Raw genomic sequence first — 12,643 nt, 5'->3', positions numbered from 1 at the left:
AGGCCGAACAAACTTATATATAAGGCCAGAAGTCCAAAAAAGCGGCCCAAAACACGCGCGCACAAAGCTGGAACTGCAAGAAAACACACAAACACACCGACGGCCACAAAAGCCAGCGACCAAATGATCCATCCATCCACTATACTACTATAGTGTGGTCAAAAGACGAGGGACTAAACAACGGGACTAAACAACGTAACCAGCGAGCGGCCGGTAAAACATGCCCAGCTGTGCAGCTGCGGCGTACTCTGTAGAAGCTCTCTGCATGTGCCGGGGGTCCATTGTTTATTCTACTCCCTCCCCCCACTTCTTCCAGAAATTTCCCATAGTTTTTACCTACCTACCGGATGCAATGCAAAAACAACACCCCCTCCCTTTCGGTCTTCCCCAACATAGAAAAACACACCCCCGAAACCGGCGTAAAGCCGAGCGGACGCTACCTTAGTTTCCCGTCTCCCATCCTCGGTGACGCCACGTTAGGTAGCGATGGCGACCGGAACAAATCATCGATGCGTCAAACGAACCCAACCCAATCCGCAACGGCGCGCACGGGGTATTCTTGCTTGCTTCTTGGAGTTCGCTCGCGCTCGCATGTGTAGCGGCGTACGGGGCTCCCGTCTCCCCGGGGGGCGCTCGTGACGTGCGGCCCCGCCGCGGCCGGCGCGGCGAGGGGGCGAGGGCGCTCGCTGTCGCCGGGGGTGGATAGAATAATGCTAGTATCTCCGTCGTGCTTGGCCGGTCGCTGTAGGACTAGAACCCCGGCGACGTGGAGGGCGCCGGGCGCTGCCTTCCGTCGCTGCCACCCGCGGCAGCATTATTCAATACCGGGCAGAGCTCTCAAAATGGCATGACCAGGGGGGGTCCGCGCTGGCGTAGCCTCACAGGCCGCCATAGTAGAAAACTGCTGGCTTTCCGAGACCGGCTTGTCCGCTTGCAGTTACAAATGGCCGCCGGGGGGACACATGGCCCCGGGAGGACACATGGCCGCCGGCGACTTTACTCCTGTACACACTCTTCCAAACGACCAGTACCATTCCTAGCTTTTCCTCCTGGCTTTCATCTTGTGAAGCTCGTACTATTGACCTATTGTAAAGCCGGATCGTACATGAAATTAAGATAAGCTCATGGCCACAGTAGATACTGCTTAGCAGATGAGTAGAGTGTTGAGATCGTCTTCAAGAGACGAAAGAAGCCCTCAAGCTGCCACGACGCAATCACGCAAGTCTCATCAGAGGCCAAAGAGACGGGAACCCGAGCCGTACACGCGCAAAACCATGCTTCCCTTTCACCACCACCACCACCATCGTCAAAATTTGCCTCAAGTGCCCTGTAACGGACAAGACTTCCGGACCATGTTTTTAGGCGAAAAGTTGCCGGAACCCGCCGGCCGCCGCGGCGCTCGCCGAGAAAAGACGACGCGCGCGAGCAGAGCGGCATGCCATCGCGGGACCCATCACGCATGGGACAGCGACCGGGCTAGATCGCGACCGTCGGATCCGCGATCGAGCGGCCGGGACGCGCGCAGGTCGCGGCTCCTCATTGGGCGCACCGTACCGTCGCCAGCCCGCTGCGTCCTGCAGGCGCCGACACGTTGCGCTCGCGATCCGTCTATCCCTTGGTCCCCATTAACCGGAGCCACTAGTATTCTACTCCAGTCAGGAAAAGGAAAAGGCTAGGCTCACGGGCCGAAAGCTACACACAGGAATGGCATGCGCACGTAACGCGGACGGGGACGCTTCACGATTTGCTGTGCGGTGCCGATGTATGAAAGTTCTGAACCAGAAATGTTACGGTGGTGCTGCGGATTTAGTTGGAGCGTAGTACGTTTGGATTCATCGCTTTCCTAAACCAAATGCACACCTTAAGTGACTAATCCCACTACAACTTCTTTTTCACATGACATGCTGAAAAAACTAACTTGCTTTGGGTTTCAATGTAAGCTGAGTAATCTTTTCTTCTTAAAAAAGAATAGCATAACTAATTTTTCGACTAGTATATGTTCCGGTAGTTGTTATTGTCCCGCTTGTATCTACCTCTAAATCTACCATCACGGTGTGCTACTAGAGTTAGCTATAGCATTTTTCTCCAACACTGGCATGCACTCATTGAGTTTAACTTAGACTAACAAAATGACACGCTACAATTCAGAAAGTCTGCTACTCCATTTTGGGCCAGATAAAAGTATAAACACCAAAGTTTATCTCTTTTTTTTTTGGTTAAAATTGCTCATCACGTTTGTCATACGTTATGGATATTACTTGCAAGCCTCTACAAACCATTTACCTGCGGGCGCACCATACTTTTCTATCATTAGCTTTGAGTTCCATAATCTTTAATTTCTTGAATTCTTGCTACACGGATTAATAACTTCCTTGAGTAGTATACATGTGAGCCACTTTCTTGAATTCTTGCTACACGGATTAATTTCTTGAAGTTGGACGACTCTCGTGCTCTTCTAGATGATAGGTTTCTACCGCTAAACATGTGAGCCACTTTCTTGTTAGAATCAACAAGCACGAGAAACAAATATTACTGAAAACACCTTGACAAAGTGCCATCTGGCATCGAATTACATGGCGCGGTGCGGGGTCATCATCTTTATCTCACCATGCTAATGGATTTAGATTGATTTCTATTCAATCTTTATATCTCGTATCCATTAGATGCTTATCTACTTCTATCGTTGTTCATAAGGATGCTGTCCCGGCCCTTGTTTAGAGTTTGAATTGTTTATACGGAGAATCTATACATGTACAAAGATGCTACTTGAGAAATGCAATTATTACTAGAAGAATTCTCGAACATTTGGCACAACAGCCCCAACTTCTATTTTACCCATGCAAGTGATTAATGTCACTTATAATAGTGTAGAAAGTGGGAGTGTTTGATTCGTGTATCCAAAGTAGAGTAATCTCTTTACATACTCTATTTTTCTACTATGTTTTGATAATTGTTCTTGGCCGTCTTGTATCTACCTCTATCTCTACCATCACATATCATTGGGAATCAAAAGGACTTATGCGACACCCGAGGTTTAAACATGGGATAAATTGAAAAAAGCTAGCCCCATGGTATATTTCGAGTAACAAGAATACAATAGATCATATGGTTAGGCAAGTTTGATAGGGCATTTAGGCCAAATAAAGTTATTAATAACACCCAAGTCTATCTTTTCTCTTTTCACAAAAGTTTATTTGCTTATCACAATTATCGTATATTAGGATGATATCATTTGTATGCTTTGCACCGTCCTACAAATTCTTTGCACCTACAAATTCTTTGCACCGTGATAGCATATTTTTAATTGCTGCGTTCTATACACTTAATAGATAATTTTCTTGAACATCTATGCCACATTTAGCTGCTCACTTTTCGCAAACTACTTTGCTTGCTACGGTGTTCACCATGAGCCACATAAAATTTGAAATGCCTATTGAGCTGTCGGGTAATAATATTTATCTCATATGCTGAGGGCCACAAATGGATTATTGTTTATTCATCATATCTCACATTATTTAGATACATGTCTACGACTTTTCCTATGCACAAAAATACTTAACCACTTGAATTAGAACATCCAATTATTACTTATACATAAAATATATACAACCAATGCAATTACCAGACGCATGTGGCTGATTGTGGCACGATGGTCCGGCTTTTAGTTCTGGATGTGCAAGTGACTAATGTCACTTGTACAGTGCGGCAAGTGGAAGTATTTGACCCACGCACCCAAAAACTCGCCGCCATTTCCATCCGCTGGCGAGCTTGGTGCGGCGACGAGTTGGGGGTGCCGTGTGCGCGAGGCACAGCGGCGCCGGCGCTGGGCTGCGCCCCCGCTGTCCGGCGGCCCCACTAATGTAATCCTCTGACCGGTTGCGGGAGGGGCCTTGTCGTCCCCCGACGGCAGCGGCAGCCGCAGCAGGCACTTTATTGGCCCCGAGGCGACACCTGTCCCGTCGCCCACCTCGCCGCCGCGATCGCCTCCCTCAAAGCCGCACCAACTCCCCACCAACGTTCGAGCTCCACATCCCCCGATGCCTCCCATCTCCCATTTTTAATCCCGCCCCGCCCAACTGGATTTCCCCTTGCTAATTGTGGTATCCTGTAGCGATCCACGCCCCGCGGCCGCAACTAATCACGCTCCCCTCGAGCTCCAGCCCCAGTCTCCCTATCCCCCTCCTGCCCTGCCGCTGCCCGCCGCGGCTCGGTTATAAGTCGATCTCCCCCCTTTTTCCTCTGCTCTGTTCGGTGCCTTCCGCCTTGCATCTTCCTCCCTTCCTGTCTGTGGTTTCAAAGCTGCGGCTTTGCGGACCTGGTGCGGAATTCCGGTGGGATTTGGGGGAGCGGAGAGGAGAGGAGGAGCGGGGATGGAGCGGCAGGGCTCGATCTACTCGCTCACGTTCGACGAGTTCCAGAGCGCGCTGGGCGGCGCAAGCAAGGACTTTGGGTCCATGAACATGGACGAGCTGCTGCGCAACATCTGGACGGCCGAGGAGTCCAACGCCATGGCCGCGGCGGCACCGGCGACGGCCGCCGCGTCCGCGCACCACCACCACCAGCAGCAGCCGGCGGCGCCCATCCAGCGCCAGGGCTCCTTCACGCTGCCGCGCACGCTCAGCCAGAAGACGGTCGACGAGGTCTGGCGCGAGATCGTGGGCCTCACCGGCGGGGAGGACGAGCCGCCGGTCCCGCCCCCCGCCCCCGCCGCGCCTCCCGCGCCGCTGCCAGCGCAGGCGCAGGCGCAGCGGCAGCCGACGCTGGGGTCCATGACGCTGGAGGAGTTCCTGGTGCGCGCCGGCGTCGTGCGGGAGGATATGGGGCAGCAGCCCCTCGTGCTGCCGCCGCACGCGCAGGCGCTCTTCTCCCAGGGCAATGCCGTCGCGCCGCAGACCTTGCAGCTGGGGAACGGGATGGTGACCGCGGTCGTCGGCCAGGGGCTCGGGGGAGCGATGACGGTGGCCGCGCCGACGACGCCCGTCGTGCTCAACGGGATGGGGAAGGTGGAGGCCGGCGATCTGTCGTCACTGTCGCCGGTGCCGTACCCCTTCGACACCGCGCTCAGGGTGAGGAAGGGCCCGACCGTCGAGAAGGTGGTGGAGAGGAGGCAGAGGCGCATGATCAAGAACAGGGAGTCGGCAGCCAGGTCGCGTGCGAGGAAGCAGGTGAAACCTTTTGTTCTTCCAGTGCAGCACTGCTACGCTATCCGTTAATCATATGCCTTTTCCTTAATTATAGTAAAATCCTGTCTGAAATGGATCTCTATGGTAACTATATTTGGTATGCCCCTCGATTATGTTGTACTTTATTCACCTGATGTGATCTGCCACTTCCGGTTTAGCTGTTTGATAGTATTTGTTTATGGCTGAGTAGCCTCTCCAATTAGCAAGTTGGGATTGAATAATACTGCTAACCTAAAGAGGAGAACTGGGGAAGAATCTGCAAATGAACCATGGTTCAACTTGGCCCTTTCAGATTCAGAAAGACTGAGAGGCTATGGATAAGTTTGTTAATTTTGGGGATGGTGGTTACACATTCCAGTCTCACGGACTTTTATCATTCCCCCACCTCATATTGAGATGATAGGGATTGCATCTTGGGCCTACAGAAATTTACATACTAATGACAAACACATGAATTTTGTATCCTTTCTGGCTAATTTTTTTCTACAAAATAGAAGAGGGATAATGGACCTCTTTTATATGAATTACTGAATTTATTACTGATGCAACTCAAATCTATTGGATTGCGCTGTACTTGCTAGCAATTTTCTATGTGGTTCAATTCACTGATAGGAGTCTAAAATCGTAACGCTGTTTACAGACACTGAGCTGTGCACTATCTAACCTTGCAGGCTTACATAATGGAGTTGGAAGCAGAGGTGGCAAAACTTAAGGAGCAGAATGACGAATTGCAGAAAAAGCAGGTAAGCTAGTTTTTGTTTAAAGATTTCGTTGTTTCCACTCAAAATTTCTAGATTTGGCTTCATGGTTGTATGCACATCACTTGTTTATTTACCTTATCAATTCATTCATGGCTTCATGCACTCAATATGTGGTCCTCAGATGATGTCTTGATATTGGACATTTAATAAGTCTTTCTCCACAATTGGCATCATTTTTCTAGAGATTTGAGCTCCTATATGTTTATAATATGGTTTCCTAAAGATGCTTGCTGCTGGCATGGCAACAGATAAGTTGCCAAATTTAGTACTATTTTTCAAATGCCTGACCCTTGTTGCATATGTGGTTCATCGAACTAACTGACTTCATTAACTGTTGGAGACTGTGCATGCTGATTTGATAACCTTTGTCTTAGACTTGAGCTCGTAGCTGACAAGTGTCATATATGGTTTCTAGACCTTGTGATATTAGCTAGTTTGGGCACACATCTTTCATGAACTCAATGCTTTTTACTGTTAACTTTATTTCTGTTTGTTATGAAACGTGCACTATCCATATGGAATTAAGAAACCTAGAATTTCCACATGTAGCACCTGGATATCTGACATTATCCATAAATTTTTAGTGTTGCATATTTGCATTCTCCATTGTGTAGCATTGTACATAGTGTTATCGTATCACCTCTTTGATTTGAGAAAAAGGAAGAAATGTGCTGGTTAGCTTACCTCCTGTATGAATTTATATATTTCAAACCTGAGGTCCGTGTCATTCATAATAGTTTGTTTCTTCTTAACCCCTGACAAAAACTAGAGAGGTTATATATTCACTTGCTAATTTGCTATGCTTCATTGTGCAGGTCGAAATGCTAAAGAAGCAAAAAGATGAGGTAATGATATGTCATTTTGGGAAAATACTATTGTTGTGAGTTTTCATTTTGTACTACCAAATCCTTTTACATTGTCTGATTATTATTGCATGTTTTTTAATGTCCCCATGTGTGTGATAGCTGTCATTAGCCGACCAGTTAGTTTTTCCTATTTATTTTCCTATAATTGCCTTAAGCCTTTCCCTTACCATGGAATGTTCATGGATCAAGTCTCACAACACCATTTCAATGTGGCTCTTCCTATAGTTCTAGAAACCTGCTGATATTTCATTGGACACTAGTTTGGATGTTTTTCAGAAATATGGCTATGTTTGACTCCTAAGTCTGCACTTGCCTGTATTTATCACTGCTATAACAAATCATCACTGTTTTTTTTTCACCCTTTCCATTTTTATGTCCATATTATTTACATGATTTTGAAAGCCCCCCCCCCCAACCCAAAAAAAAGGGTACCAAACATTCGGTAGACTCACCAAATTTTTTTATTGTCCATAAGGAAAAGGTTTGATGTATAAAAAATGAAAAATATAGTCATGATTATGTACTTTGAGCATCTAGGCGAATGCAGGTGCCAGATACACAATTCCATCAGTTTAACTTCTATGTTTCGCTCTAAGAGATATTAAGAGTTAGTTCACCAAAACATTTTCAAAATACACCATATGATTATACACGAGCATAAATCTGAGCAAAAGGCAGGCAAAATGAGTATGGGTGCAGGCCTGGACATGAGCCCCAGAGCCAATGCTAGGCATATCAATTTTTCAGCTCTTATATGACAAACCTTGGCATTTCTAGTCCAGGTCATGTTGATTCAGCACAAGTCTAGGTTTCAAATACAAATTCCATTATATGCAGGATACATTTAGAATATCATAACTTCCCTATGACACCGGTTTCTCCACATAATAACTAAAACTTTCATATTTGAATTCTAGTATCTTGTTATCTTCCACTAGTAGCCTACATACATGAATTGGTATGTCTTGTGAAGAAATGTTCCATTGCTAAAAGGGTACACATTTTAATTGAAATTTTTTGAATTGTTGCATACACTTTTCATGCAGTGCTTGTGCTCGATATATCTTGATTAAGCCACCAGTTAACTTTATTCAAATTTTGTTTTTTCATATTTTATCTAATTAACAAATTCAGATTTTAACTAAAGAGGGCTTCACACCAATGAGATCTGAATGGCGTAATATGTACTTGTTGGAAGTAGAATGCTAACACAAGCAATTTTACCTTGCTTGGTGCCTGCATCTGCATTTTAACTTATGCTGATTTAGTTGATCTTAAAAGGAAAGAAAACCTCATTGGTGAAAGAATGACATTGGTGTTGGCATTCTCATAGTTCAGTGAGATAAAATAGTGAAGCATGCCTTAATTTTTCTGAAGCTCATATACTATTTAGTTATGACACCTTGTGGTGAGATCTATGCTTTACCCTGACAATCCCGGTGAACTTTCCTGACTATTTTGTCGCTGAAGACAGTAGATCTTTGTTGCTGCTGATTTTCATGTGCAGCAGTTGGAAAAAGGTTCTCCTCCGACAACGCTCCAACGCTCACAGAAGTTTCTCTGTGAATGGTTTTCGCAGGTCCTGGAGCGAATCAATAACCAACTTGGACCAAAGGCAAAGAAACTTTGCCTGCGTCGCACCCTGACCGGCCCGTGGTAGCCTGCTGAAGCTTACACAAAGTTGACCAAGTTAAGATCGTCGGCTTCTTTAGATGTGACCCATGTATATATATCAGATGAAGTCAGAATCTCCAGTTCCACCCGTAGACCGCCGCCGCTTCAAAGCTACCATCCTCCTTGTTATGTGACTGTTCGGTGGACAGTTACTGTTTAGGTTCAGTTGCGCAATCCTCAGATGGAAAATGAGGCATACCATCTAATCTGTTTAACTCCCACCTATCTATTGCCATGTTGAGATCATGAATGTAACTTAATGTTGTTTTCTGGATGCAGCTGTGCTGCTGCTTTACATGTTGAGATAATCAGATAATGGTGAGATACCATCAGGTCATAGCTCAGTTAGCATGTACCCTAGCGATAAGAGTTTTTAGTTTCTAACCTGCTTGTAAGTTGTAACAATGCCCTTTCTTCGGGCTATGTGCTGACGAATGTGAGATGACATGTAGCTGTCGCGTTCAATGAGTACTTCAGAGTTCAGGTTATCATGGTAGCGCTTCATGCCTTCATGTGTGTGATTTTTGCCACCAGACACCAGAATATAGATCTCAGGACAGCGTCATGATCTCACTACAACGACTGCACGGCGTGCGGCACCACGAGTTGCTAGCTAGGGTCAGGTAGTGCAGGGTGATCCGTCTTTCTTTCCTCGTACACGTTTTGAGATCACCAAGCCCCCACTGATAAAAACCACTCAGCGCCCACTAATTTATGGATGTAATTATTGCTACCAATTAGCCGGTCCTGATAAACTTGATCTTCTACTTGTTGGCCGTCACATAGAGAGTATTATTCACAAAGATATGTGTGACAGAAATGCAAGAGAGCAGATAGACTGATTGTATCATGCCAGTAAGTTGTTGAGACAGGAAATTAAAGGTGGTGAAGGTCCACAATAGTTCAGTTACTGCTACTGTCTCTGGTGGACCACGGATTTTCCTAGGCTTGCTAGCGCCCGGACGTCCGGCGGGAGCAACTCCCGTCGGACGCATGCATCACCATCCGTTTTAAATCTGACGGCTACAGTAATACCATAATAAATACCACTAATTATCCGACATTCCGTTGTAACATCAAAACAAAATAGCTGCAACATCGAAAATCTATGGTTGCAACATAAAAAAGATGCGAAAAAAATAGCTCAATGTAAACATAATATTCGTGAGGAAAAATTCCCACTACAACATTGAACACATGTTTCATGCAACATTTCCAAAAAATCATCATATGTTGAGTTAGGGTTGAGCTCGTACAGGAAGAAATACTGCAACATGAAAAATTGACAGATGAAACAACAAAAGCCAACTATTGCAACATCGAAACATCTCAAAAAATCAATCGTGCAACATCAGACGATACGTTCATCCGCAACACCTGTGCGCATCTACAACGCTTGCAACATCCAAGAATCCCTACTGCAACATCGTGAGATACCTATTGCAACATGGCCGCCACCCGATCCTTCCCCGCTCGGATCTCACCGGGGTCGAGGAGAGGGCCACCGGATCAGGGGGCGTTGGGCGCTCCCGATTGGTTGAGGATGCCGAAGTGGGGGGAGGGGCGCCGCCAGGGTGGGGGACGAGGTTCCCGGAGTGGAGGAGCATGCCACCACCGGGGTGGACGAGGAGGACACCGTGGTGGGGGAGCGCGCCGCTGTCAGGGTGGGGGACGAGGCCACCGGGGTGCGGGACGAGCCTGCTGGGGTTGGGGAGCGTGCCGCCGCCGGGATGGATGAGGAATACGTCAGGATGGAAGGTTGAAGAAGAAGAAATAGGGAAGAAAAAACAGTAGAAATAGATAAGGAACGGAGTGGTGGGGAGTGTCTGACCGTCCGGACGCCCTGACCATAGCGTTCCCATTTCCAAAATCCGGTGACAAACTAAAATAGTTGGTAAACTAATTCCTAACACACATTTTCTACTATATATAAGTTGCCATTCTGGGCCAATCAAATAACACTAATTTAGTAAATTATTATTATTGCCACACAGGCACACAGCTAATCTTGATAACCACTTTTTTGGGTGGTTGGGCCTGTGCACAAGTTTTTTTTTCCAGAAGGAAATCGATGAGGCCTCATATAATTCGATAGGACAACTTCACACTTTATGTGGTCCATGCATTTCAATCATACAACCAATGAGTTGGTCACCCTAGACTCTCAGTTTGTTTAGATAGTCAAGATCTGACCATTTCCATTTTAACGGCTACATAGACTACCCTAGCCAAATCATAGAAAGTGTTTGCAATACTTGGTGAATGGTACCTGCCCAGAAAAAAAAAGAAATAGAAGCATGTGCTTATGATGTTCAGTAGTGCAGCACGAAATATTGAACAGGTTGTCAAGACACTTCCTCACCCATCTTCGTTTCCCTTCATATGCGGATATGCCTACCTGCATCATGTCCCAGTTCATCTTCGTTTGCATCCTCACGATCACGACAAACTAACCCCATCTGGGCACAGCTCACTGCTCAGCCTCCAATCCCAACAGTAGTAGTAATTGGCTAACTGCCACACTACTGATAAAAAAAGGGATAATCGGATAATGTTACGATGCCAGCCCATGTTACTGAAAAAAGCGAAGCGGATTTTCTTTCCATTTGAGGACATTTTATCGTCTTGCAAATTTCACACTACGTTAGTTGATGCTTGCAGGTTATGGACTAAACGCAATAGCAGACTGTTCAAATCTAATGCCGGGAAAAAATCCTCATAACACTAACAGGCAACACCAATGAGGGTAGTTCTCCAGAATCTAGGACAAATGTATCCATACGTGATCAAATTCATCAGGGAAAACCAAGAACTGACAATTGACGGCTGCATTCGCGTATTCAGCTATATTGACAGTATTGTAGTAATATTGCACATTCAACGAAAAAGGAAAATTAATGCTCCTGCTTTGTTTGATAGATCCAACAAGATGAGATCTTCAGCTGAGATAGGATTAGTTCAGTTCACTAGGGTACACACATACCAGGGAGAAGTAGAACGGCGGGAGATGGGCCGCCTCCGTGGCTCCATGCCTCGTTGGAGGCTGTAAGGATTTGGCCTTTCGCCGTGTGCACGACAGCGGGCGCTGTTTGTCCCGTTCGACGGAGGACAGGCAAGGCGGGGTGACGAGACGACGACGACGAGGGACTCGTCGGTTTCGGCGGCGGCGCGACCAGCAAGGTTCTGGGGGCGTTTGGGCTCGTTTTCCTGGAGTGGGCCTAGAGGCTGCCTGGCCAGCCTGGCCTGCCTGCTGCCTTGTAGGCGTGGGCCTATTTGGTTGGGCCGGGGACCACGGTTCATTGATCACTAGAAACGCGCCATCTTTTGAGATTGGCCAATGGTGGTTACGGAGAACAATGAGCTTTAGAAATTTATGGAGAAATAATATGACCCCGTTTGGTAGAGCTTCGGCTTCTCATAAAACGGCTTCGGCTTCGGCTTCTTCGGTGGAGTGGCTTTTTTAGTGAAGCTGAAGCCGTTTTGCAAAACGTTTGGTAAAACGGCTTCTTAATGGCAATATATATAATTTTATGATCACTTAATGCTTGGAGAGAGAGGAGAAGCCGGTGAAGCCACTTTTTTCGGCTTCTCCTCTCTAGTGTAAGTCATTTTGCGGCTTCTCCTCGGCTTTGGTGGTGAAGCCGTTTTAAAATTGACCCTTTGGTAGGGCTTCATCAAAAGTCGGTGGAGAAGCACTTTGAGAAGCCCTACCAAACGGGGCCTATATATATTTTGCATCAACAAATACAATGTCCAGTGATATTTAGCAAGATATTGTAAGTGTAGAATCCAAGTGCCACAAAATTTGGTTGCTGCAATGTAGGGCCTGTTTGGTAGGGCTTATTGGACGGCTTCTCGAGCGGCTTCTGGAGAAGCCGTACCAAACGCCCTTCCAAAAAACGGCTTCTCTCGCGAAGCACCCGTGAAGCCGTTTTCCAATTTGTACTAGGGAGGAGAAGCCCAAAAAATCAGCTCCCCGCGGCTTCCCCTCCATCCGCGCCCCCCATGTTACCAAATTACCCTTCGACTTCGCCGAAATTACATCGAATTGCCACCGCCTCCTTTTCCTTTCTTTCTCTCGCGAACCGTTCCTTTCTTTCTTCTTGGATCCAGCCGAGCGGAGGGCAGCCGCCGGTCTGGTCTGGTGGCGGCGGCCGGC

The 12,643-nt window shown here is 46.8% G+C and overlaps 1 protein-coding gene across 1 annotated transcript; it reads left to right on the top strand.

Moving 5' to 3' along the window:
• The first annotated feature begins 3,941 nt into the window (after positions 1-3,941).
• On the top strand, positions 3,942-8,953 carry LOC101776070 (bZIP transcription factor 46). Its single transcript, XM_004964845.2, has 4 exons — positions 3,942-5,165; positions 5,855-5,926; positions 6,760-6,789; positions 8,390-8,953. Exons 1-4 carry the CDS (start codon positions 4,371-4,373, stop codon positions 8,468-8,470), a joined length of 978 nt encoding a protein of 325 aa, XP_004964902.1. The 5' UTR covers positions 3,942-4,370; the 3' UTR covers positions 8,471-8,953.
• Positions 8,954-12,643: the final 3,690 nt, after the last annotated feature.

This window comes from Setaria italica, chromosome IV (assembly GCF_000263155.2).
Source record: "Setaria italica strain Yugu1 chromosome IV, Setaria_italica_v2.0, whole genome shotgun sequence".
NCBI classification, from domain to species: Eukaryota; Viridiplantae; Streptophyta; class Magnoliopsida; order Poales; family Poaceae; genus Setaria; species Setaria italica.
This window is presented reverse-complemented; position numbering and strand designations above follow the sequence as displayed.